The sequence below is a fragment of the Tauraco erythrolophus genome, chromosome 5, assembly GCF_009769465.1.
Source record: "Tauraco erythrolophus isolate bTauEry1 chromosome 5, bTauEry1.pri, whole genome shotgun sequence".
In the NCBI taxonomy this organism is placed as follows: domain Eukaryota; kingdom Metazoa; phylum Chordata; class Aves; order Musophagiformes; family Musophagidae; genus Tauraco; species Tauraco erythrolophus.
Genome location: NC_141469.1, coordinates 35,041,707 through 35,051,757, shown reverse-complemented (window position 1 = coordinate 35,051,757; position 10,051 = coordinate 35,041,707). Strand labels below are relative to the sequence as shown.

The window sequence follows — 10,051 nt, the reverse complement described above, 5'->3', positions numbered from 1 at the left end:
TTTTGTAGAGTCCATATGAATTTAAAAAACATGATTCCTCACTGCATAGTCTATTCAAGAAACTACTGCTGACTCCAGTAGACTTTATATCTACCTGTACAGCAAAAGGAGCAGCCACTGTATTTCAGTATCTGTTGCTTTTTTTTTTTGTTTTCCCCTAAATGTTTTCTTCCTTATAGAATAGTGAGGCCAACTCGTACTCTATATTTCTACATTCATCTTAAATAAAAAAGTTTAAATATGTCTCTAGATTCTTGGAAATTATTTTTTATTTGTAATCTACTGTTGTAGATTACAACTACATCAACTTTTTCTTAAAATCTTTCAGGCAAACTGCTGTCAGGAAAGACCTGGGATAACCAGGCTAGTATTGGGCTCACAGGGTGCATTAGGAGGTTTCGAGTTCCTTTCTTGTTCTATGACTTTGGCTTTTTTTCTTCTGTAAGGTTTGAATATTAATGAAGTAAAGTCAATATATTTCGATCTATTGCAAAACATTTCTGGGGAGGTTTTTCTTCCCTCCGCCACATCTGTTTGACTTCAGAATCCTCTTATCTGTCTGAACACATTCTCTTTACAGATCTGCGAACATGAAACAAGATTTCAGGGTATATATGTATTTATTTATTTGTTTTCTCAATATAGATGTGAGTGCTCTGCTCTCGAAAAGTGTATAATTTAAAAATTCAGATTCCTCCCCAATGCTACTTTCCCTTCCCTTCCCTTCCCTTCCCTTCCCTTCCCTTCCCTTCCCTTCCCTTCCCTTCCCTTCCCTTCCCTTCCCTTCCCTTCCCTTCCCTTCCCTTCCCTTCCCTTCCCTTCCCTTCCCTTCCCTTCCCTTCCCTTCCCTTCCCTTCCCTTCCCTTCCCTTCCCTTCCCTTCCCTTCCCTTCCCTTCCCTTCCCTTCCCTTCCCTTCCCTTCCCTTCCCCTTTAAAGGATTTCATAAGACATCTTTTAATTTGTACCCTATAAATTAGTAGCAAGTCACATGTTATCCACAGACCATCAGTGGAACCCTGTCATCCTTGGATGATCTAATCATGTGTGAAGGCTACTTGGGGTAGTGGCCAGAAATTAAACATTTGCTAGCCTGGTTTCACCAAAAAACTGTATATGAGGAGTTGAGTGACCAGAGTGCTTACTTAAGGAAAGCCTGTGTGACTGATACTGGAAAAAAAAGAGATGGAAAGGGAGTTGGTTCTGGTAAAATCTGTAATACAACTTTTTGGCAAAATTGGAACTGTCTTTGAACAGTTTTGCAGGAACAGTTCCCAAGACCTACCATTTTGACTGCCTTGAGATTCTATATAATATGAGGGAGAGCCTGGCAGTCCTAGGACTGCTCTTTAGTGAGGCTTCTTGCAGTCAGAGAGAAGTCTGTGGAAGGAAACCTTGTTCTAGGATTGAGTGCTCCTGCCAACAAACCTCCTTCAACAGGCAAGACAACAGAACAGATGCTTTGTTTTTCTACAATTCTTCTCTAATGATCGTACAAACTGAGTGCAGTTTCTTAATGATGTGCTTTTAGTAAAATCCTGCACTAACTAGGCAAGATGCCAGTCGACAAATTACAACAAATATGTCTGTCTTAATCCCTTCACGGTCTCCCTGTTGGCTGCGACCCTAATGAGCATGGGCTGCCATGTTGCAGGAATAAATGTTCAGCTGCGTGAATGGCTCAACTGCTCCTTATATAGCTGGTATAATGGTAAATTAAAAAGTTAGTAAGCTTGCTGTCTTACTGAAAGGGAGAAGTGAATGATTTCTTGGCAAATTACAAGTGGATTAGATCTCTTTATCAGTGTTTTTTTCCCCTGGACTCTGACACTCTGGAAAAAGATGCTGTTTATAAAAAGGGTTCATCTACTCACAAATTTCATTAAGACAGTCTGAGTGACAGCAGGTTACCTTGAACTGAAAGAGCATAGCTTTGCTTTCAGCACACTTTCCATTAAAAATGACATACAGGATGTGAAGAGAGTCACAGCGTAAACCGCAGGGAATACGCTTAGTGTAAAAGCACACTGAGGACCAGGCAAATCTGATTCTGGGAATAAAATATACAGCATCTGCAAATGGAAGACAGGCTTTTAAAGTCCATTCAAATATGCACAGTTCCCAAAGCATCTCGTTGCATTTCTCAGCTTCTGCAGAAGTAGGGTGGAGCTGTACTGAACTGAGCTGTTGGTAAGTAAGCCTGTTAAGAGTGTGTTGCAGACACAGTTTGTCCTTGTCAGTCATGAAAAGGCTAAAGTTACTAGCTAAAGAAACACTAACAAACTAATGATTTATAGTCTATTTCCAGTTCCAAAGACTTCTTGCAAGAAATTTTGTCCTAAAGACATTAGGGTACGTATAATCAGCCTAAAGCAGGAGAAATATTTTTGGAATGTGGTTGAAAGAATGGGAACGTAATGGGAGAAATCTGGAGTTAGGATCATGAGTTCCATCAAAATGAACTAGGGAAGGCTTATTTACTTCAATAAAGCACAAAAAAGAGGAGTTATGAGGAGATTCCTGAGAAAATCTTTATCAAATACTCAATTTCAGAAAGTGTGTGTCCCTGTGACAGGAAAGAAGCAGGGACAGAGGTGCCATGGTTACCTGGTTACCTGTACAGACTTTAAACACGGTCCAGTTCTAGGGACGGTGTTGCATGGGCTTCTGCGGGAAAGGAAACACATCTTACTCTGCAGTTTGTTCACCCAGTCACAACGCAAGCTTTACAACAGGCCTGTGTTTAAAACCCATGACATCTGGAGGTGGAAAAAAATCAAAAATTAACTACCAGCTTCCAAGCACATGTTGCGCCCAGTCCCTGGGTTAGCTCTGCAAACGCTGTGGCTTGTGGCGACCATAACACACTTTCTTGCAAGGTATGTCCATGGCTGTCTTTGTATAAAGGTATGAAAAACAGGGGCTGTGATGTGGTTTTGGTACTTATATGGACATGCATGGGCCTTGATATTATCCCAGGCGGTGGCTAAGCCCCTGGTTAGAGGGAGGAAAATCTTGAATGTAGAGTCTGACAGCAAATGGTTCAACTCCACCTGCATTTGTCCTTAAGTCAGGCAGCTGCCAGTGCTTACACACTCCCTATGTGGTTATCAGCTCCTTGCAGCATGCTGATAGGTGCCCTTATTCCAGGATATGGTTGCTGCTGGAGGAGCTGGCCTTGGCTATGTCCAGGTGATACAGAAAAAATTATATTGGTATCCTTGGAGTGCGTAGGATCTTGCACAGAGGTTGCTGGCTTGGAGAGGAAAATAATCCTAAAAGGCAAACTAAGCAATGATTTTTCTGATAGTAGGACTGCCTGAGCTGTTGCACTTCTTTGAGTTCAGCCTGGTGCTAGCTCAAATTCCTGATCTTGCTGCTCTCTCTACAAGATGCCCATAGAGACATCTGAGTGGGAACCCCTGTGAGCTGCCTGTGGGAACCGTGGCTCATGAAAAGAATTGGTAGGGCTAGCACATGAGGACTTCATCTTCAGGAGAGAAGTACAAAGTCTGACAGGTATGTTCCTTGAATCTACACTTAGATTTGAAACAAACTGAAGAGAAAACCACTTGTTTGCTTTCATCCCTCTGTATCTCTCCTGAGTTCAGTGTTTCCTACCCTTATTCTGTGGTTCAATGGGATAGTCAGATTTTCTACAGCTAAAATCAGATGAATAGTTTCTACAGAACAGGGTAACTCCAAAATAAAGAAAACCCCTGCTTTTTCCTCCCCCCTTGAAAATTTTTTCCTTTGAATTAATATTATGATTCACTTAGTTCCGTAACAGTTGTCAATCAATTTGGTTCATATCTTCAAATATTCATTGGAATGAGAGGATGATAGAGGAGCTGTGATTGTCACATAATCTCATGACTACAGAAGACTGAGTTCCTATAAGACATGGTGACATCACTGACCAAGTCATTGGAGTTGGCAGTGCTGCAACTTAACAATCACTGAATACTATATAGGAGAGGGAGCAGCAACTTGCACAGAGGGAAGGAAGGGACTCTGGGGTAATAGCAGGTACTTCCATGAATACGGGAAAGATCCTTTCTTTCTTGGCATCAAATTGCTGCCAGGTGTAAAAGTCTCATGTCCTGCAGACGCTGAAGGGGTCCCTGACTCTGGAACTATTATCTGGAAATTTTATTAATCTCAATAGCTCAGTATAGGGCCTGTGTCTTAGAGACACAACAATCTGTCCAAACCTTTAACAGGCTTTCTGAGCCACTGCCTCACAATTTACATTCTCACAACACAGAAATGGTATTTTAAAAAAAATCCACTAATTTCATCAAAGAAATTGTTTGCAGGAGGGAAAGATTGCCCCAGTAAAAACTTACGTCTTGTCAAATCATGCAGACACAGCAAAGTTTGCATTGCTATGGAAACAAAGCTAAAGAAGTCTTATACTGTGAAAAACAACTTGCAAGTGACTGTGAAAAATAAGTTTGCAAGAATGACACCTTTCGGTTGATCTCGAAATACATGATGTAACACAAGCATCTTGGATTAGAAGGTTGTTTTTATTTAGTTTTCCACAGAGACAGGTTACTTTCACCTCTAGTCTTACAAGTTTGACATCAAAAACTATCAGCATACATAGACAAGCCATGTAGAGAGACATCTGCCAGTATAGAGTTACACTTCTATCAAACACTTTAAGAAAAACAAATGTGATCCCTTCCAAGCCCATCTAATAAAAGAAGAACTGCTAAGTCAGGATAGAATATTGATCGTAATGTATTTTCTTTATATGAATCTAGTTATTCATAAAAGAGTAAAATAATAATCTAGTATCTAATGTTTAAACAAAACATACTTTATACATTTGACTAAGCTGAAACATCATACCTGGCCAAATGAAAAAATGCTCTCTAAGCGTAGTTTCCCTAGCAGCTCAGTAGGTATGCAAGGCATGTGGTTCATTTCCTGCCAAGGCGGAGGAAAATGGGTGGGTCTGAGATAATACTGCTAGTGTGCTTGAAAGAGATCTAGTTGTTAATGTTGTAGTTGACCATGTACGCGTATTTTGACTCTTCGTTCTCCTTGGAAATTTCCAGGTACAATTTTGAGTCGATTCCATTTTAGCTCTCAATGACAGAGGGCTCAATGGGAGGCAGAATAGGACTTTCCAGAGCGTTACAGTCATCAGTGAGGAACACTAAGTCCTGGAGGAACAAAAGAGAAGGCTAACATTTGTAAGGAGGAAGGCAGAAGACAGCACAATGTTGAGAAGCTCAGGCCCTGATCCCTGAAGGGGCAGAGTGGAGACAGAGGGGGCTAAAAGCAGAGACTACATCCCTGTTGGTGCATCTTGACGTACCCTTCTGCAGTAGGAGATCATGATGGTGTACAGGCTCCGGGCTTTTTCCTTCAGCTCACTCACTTCAAGCACTCTCTCACATCTGGGGTATGCCACAAAGTCACGGAGTTTTGCCAAGATACAGTAGTTCTGCAAAGCACGCAAAAAATGTATGTGTAACCCTGCACAAACACAGATTTATGTTCCTTGTCCACCACTTACCAAATTCTTACTGCCTCTGTGGGAACCTTGAATTCCTACTTCTGTGCCTATGTAATTTATATAACCTTCAGTTAGGAAAATTCGCCGTCAGTATTTCATAACAAAGATGTTTGGTCCAAATAAGGGCTTGGACAAGTGCATAGACACAGTTCTGGCCTGCCAGCTTATTTCTCACACACTTTAGGAGACAGCACTGCTAATACAATCGAATCTGCTCCTGTAGTTGGTGGAGTTACCTATAGAATAGGTGCACTGTCTCCCATTTGAGAGACCACCTGATTTAGCTGGTGAACAGATTATCAAGATCTCACAGACATGATACCTCTGTTCCTGTACAATATCCAATTCTGTGAATGCTAGGCAAAATTTTTTTTCAGAGTAATTTTTATCTCAGACTTTGTTTTATCAAAATAAATCACAGCCAACATTAATTTCACAACGTCCTTGTGAAGCAGGTAAATGAACATACCAGCTCTTGGTTTAAAACAAGGGAAACTGAGGCACTGGACTCATATTTCTTGGTGCTTGCAATGAAGTGAGGCATTGGCAACTCTGGAGTTGGGATCTATAAGGTTCTGACTTGCAAGACTTGACAAGTTGCAAGTTGCCTCTGGAAAAATGTGTCAGACATCTCGTGGTTTGTCTGATATTTTCTACTTTTTAGTTACACAGTTGAGCACTGGGAAAAGAAGCAAAATATATTGGATATCCCAGGGCAGAACACTATGACATAAACTATGTGCACAGGAGGCTATTTTGTCTTTGCTGGGAGATAACTACCGCCGTCTTTTATCAGTATCACACTTCCATATCCTCAGGCATACTTTTTCTTTCAGGATTTAACAAGGGGCTATTTAAACAGGAAAAGCCAGGAAGGTATTCCTGTACTTCTTTTTATTAAAACTGCAGTGCCAGAAGCCACTCATGATATAAGATGAGGTAGATTTATTAAATGAAGAAAGTTTATTCTGCATTTCTTCTTTCAAAATATTATTCAAGGTTTTGTTGCACATATTTAACTTCTGAAAAGGCTCTGTCACAATCAATTAATAACATACAAATGGTAATCACTTCAAAATATTGATTTCTCAATTCTGAATTTTTTAAACATGTAAAATATCAGAAGCTCCATAGGGATTTTAATGATGTTCAAAATGAGATATTTTTTTTTTAGTCACTCATCTCTCTAGTTAATTAAGCTTAAAAATATTCATTTCAAACCAGTCTTCTGGGGTACAATCTTCAGAGTTATCCTCTCTTTCTAGTAGCTGCTTTTCTGCAGAGCAGTAAGAAGTGTGAAAACTTACATGTATGTCCAAGTACAGCCTGGGCAGCATCTCCACACACGAGTCCTGCAGGAAAGAAGACAGACCTGTTGCAATTTTGTTTAGAGAGGAACTTGTGTCAAAAGCAAGCAGCCTGCAGCACCTTTGCAGAAGCAGTTTTTAGGTAGACTCACCACAGCTTTGGAGGTCTGTAACTCCTTAAAGGACTCCGTGATTTCTTTACTCAGAGACAACACCCTTGAGTAGCAAGTTGGAGGGGCTGCGTTGGCTAACAGGGCAGCAGAGAGAAGAGCAATCAGACTCAGCAGCATCTTCATTGTGGGGAGCTTGTCCAAACGAGGAGCAAGGGAGGGAAAAAATCACCGTTAGAGGTTAGGCAGCTACTGGTAAGCATCAACAAGTAAGTTTGACAAGTCAGCCCCCAATTAAATAGTCTCCTGCATCAATGGGAAAAAAAAAAAGTCTGGGGGTGGTCCGAGCAACAGTTTGCTGCTGTTTTAAATTTCCTGCCAACCTATGAGGCAGAGCTGCTAGTACTTTCCTGCCCGGAGCAGGGAAAGGAAGGAATGAGGGTAACAAAAACATTACTGGCACTTTTCATTCCAGAAATAAAACAACCTAGTGAGCATCTCAGGAAACACCAATATGTGTAAGAAACAGCACAGGGTCATCAAAGTGTTTCAGGCGCTGATCTTTTATGTGCTTTGGCACATATGTCTCTTGAGAACGTAACGTACAGCTGCGGGACTGCATAGGCTGCAGACGCAGAGGTATCCTTCCAGGACTGGTGTCTTACATAGGCGTTATCAATCAGACTTGCTTATCATCCTTAGCAGGTCTGAAAGGTTACAGCTATAAAGAAAATCTCTGCAGTTCAGTATTATTTTCTTTTTTTACCCCATGCACATGCTTACAAATTCTTAATAAAAACAATGATGCTTGTTATAGCTGCTTGGGGACACCTGTGTGTTTACACATTCATGGTCTCAAACAGAATGAATACATTTCTATATGGCTGTCATAATGTATAAAAACTATTTCGCTTTCTGAGTTGAATTTCTGAGGCTCTGTTCTTTTATTAGATGCCAGATGGAGCTGAGAAATCCAGATGCTAGGATGCAGGCATGAGGCTGAACATATGTTGTTCTTACATGTTAATTGTCCTGTAAGACGGAGGTAGCCTTTAATGAAGAACTGGTTATTTCACAAGTTATCTTCCTGCCAAAACCCCTCCCCACAACACCTTTTAAATTCAGATTCTAGCTAGGTATTAATCAAAATAGTAAAGTATCTGATGAAGTACTGCAATCGCCTGGCATTGCAGTAGACGAAAAACATTCATCTGAAGGTGGGAGAAGGGAAAATGACTGAACACCTGTAAAAGAAAGGGACTTCCCACTAGCCATTTTAGAGAGAAAATCAGAGTCTTGAAAACTAGTTTTTGGGAAAAAAGAAGTATTCTATATATTGCAGAGGACTCTTGACTGAAATCCACCAAAACTCCTGGAGAAAATAGGAAACAAGAGCTGTGTACGACTGTCTCGTTATACATTTATTTGCTTTCATAAAGACCTATTGGTTTAGTAACATGATGTGCTCCTGAAGGTTAAACTGGCAGATTGAGAGGAAAGAAAAGTTGAGATTCCTGGCAGTGGGGAATTTAGGGCTGGACTTGGTGAATGGGCTGCTGAGTCTTATTTTCAGGTAAGGGAGTTGCCTAGACAAGAAATGAAGAGGCCAGAGGAAGACGGGAAACCTTCTGAGATGGCCCCAAGCAGCAGGATCATAGATCTAAACCTAGTGTACGTCCAAGGAAAGGATGCTACTTACTGTGAGCCTTGCCAGTAAAGAAACAGGCTCTTAATCACCATCTCATTACTGTACAGAGTAGCTGAGGGTAGGAGTGAAATTTTATCATTCTATCACATTCTCATCTGGCAAGCTGTTAAAACGTAGTTGCTCTGCCAGAAGAGCAGTCTTCTGAACAGCGTAAATGCTCTCCCAGTACAAGAAGTCAGCCATCCAGCTGCTCCTAAGGATGGCTTCAAAATGAAGCGTTTGCTTTTTTTTTTTTTTTTTTAAAGTGCAAGCAATATTCTCTTTCTTGGTATTTTACCTACATTAAGCCTACAGTGATGACTCCATTTCAAACTGCAATTAAATACTACGGAACATGTTCTAGAAGATAGTTAGAGGTGAAAGTGACTGTGACAAACATGGCCTCATGACCACTCTTCGTCTCGCATGAAAAAAACAGCAGAACAACTCTCCTGTGTCTTGGCCATATTCAGGCAACTGAAAGCTATTTAAAAATCTCACTTCTTAGGATGGGATAAGGTTAAAGGTGCCAACACTGATTCAGAATGCCATTATGAACTGAGCTATACGTTGGTTGCCTAGGGCCAGAGAGGCAAGTGTGCAGCTTCCTATAGCCTCTCCCAAACTGGGGTGCGAGCCCCATGCCACAAAAACCTCACCCAGCCGTCACATCTGAGGGAGCCTGGTATAAGCACTGGGTGCCACCTATCGAGTCACAGCTCTCAGCTCCAGGAAGACATCCAGAAGAGCAAAAGTCCAGCACTCGCATACCACTGAGGGCTTACGATTTTTGCCCCAAAAGTGAGAGACCTGGAATTCCTTCCTTTCTCCGTTTCTGAAGGTGCAGGGTGTTTGGTTGTACAGACACATTCTGAGGTGGTGACAAAGGGAGGGAGAGGAAAGGACTACCACTCGCTGCTCCTGCCTTTGCACTTGAAGTCTGCCTGGCCCTGTGCTTGCAGCCAGCATACCCACAACACCTGTCCTAAGAGGCAAGATTTGCTCAGCCCCACATGTTTGCAGAGATGCTTTGCCACCAACAGGCAGGGAAATGATCCACCCATCCGATTTCTTCTGCAGAACAGGGAAATGCAATGACTTGCTGAGTGACCAAGCTCTTCTTGGCCCAGGAGCAAAGCAAAGGCTGGGTCCAGGACTCAACAAAACATTTAACCAAATAAAAAAATGACTCTCTGCTTTGTGAAGGGACAAAATTGCTGAAGTAATTTCTCTGAAGTTTTTGCTCAGCTACAGTATTCCTGCCTTGTGATTTCTCTGTGAGCCCACATAAACTAACTCAAGGAAAGCCACCTGTGATGGATATCTACTGAATTAGTTAAAAAAATTAGCTACCCTCAGAAATAACATGAAAAAGGATTCCTTTTTTACAGAAAAGAGCTATAAAGCAAGGACCAG

General features: G+C 41.3%; 1 protein-coding gene across 1 annotated transcript; it reads right to left on the bottom strand.

Annotated features, from left to right (window-relative positions):
* Positions 1-5,091: 5,091 nt before the first annotated feature.
* Positions 5,092-7,158, bottom strand: CYTL1 (cytokine like 1). The gene is made up of 4 exons (XM_009978734.2): positions 6,991-7,158; positions 6,839-6,883; positions 5,331-5,459; positions 5,092-5,175 (listed from the first exon to the last, which is right to left on the bottom strand). The coding sequence occupies exons 1-4, from the start codon at positions 7,132-7,134 to the stop codon at positions 5,092-5,094; spliced, it is 402 nt and encodes a 133-aa protein (XP_009977036.1). The 5' UTR covers positions 7,135-7,158.
* Between the last annotated feature and the right edge of the window lie 2,893 nt (positions 7,159-10,051).

What these genes read in the sequence shown, in the direction of transcription:
- CYTL1 (XM_009978734.2), bottom strand. Translation starts at nt 7,134, where the DNA reads ATGAAGATGCTGCTGAGTCTGATTGCTCTTCTCTCTGCTGCCCTGTTA. An exon ending in TACAGACCTCCAAAGCTGTG is followed by an intron (nt 6,884 to 6,990) that starts GTGAGTCTACCT and finishes TCTTTCCTGCAG; the next exon opens with GACTCGTGTGTGGAGATGCT. An exon ending in GGCTGTACTTGGACATACAT is followed by an intron (nt 5,460 to 6,838) that starts GTAAGTTTTCAC and finishes CGTGCTTTGCAG; the next exon opens with AACTACTGTATCTTGGCAAA.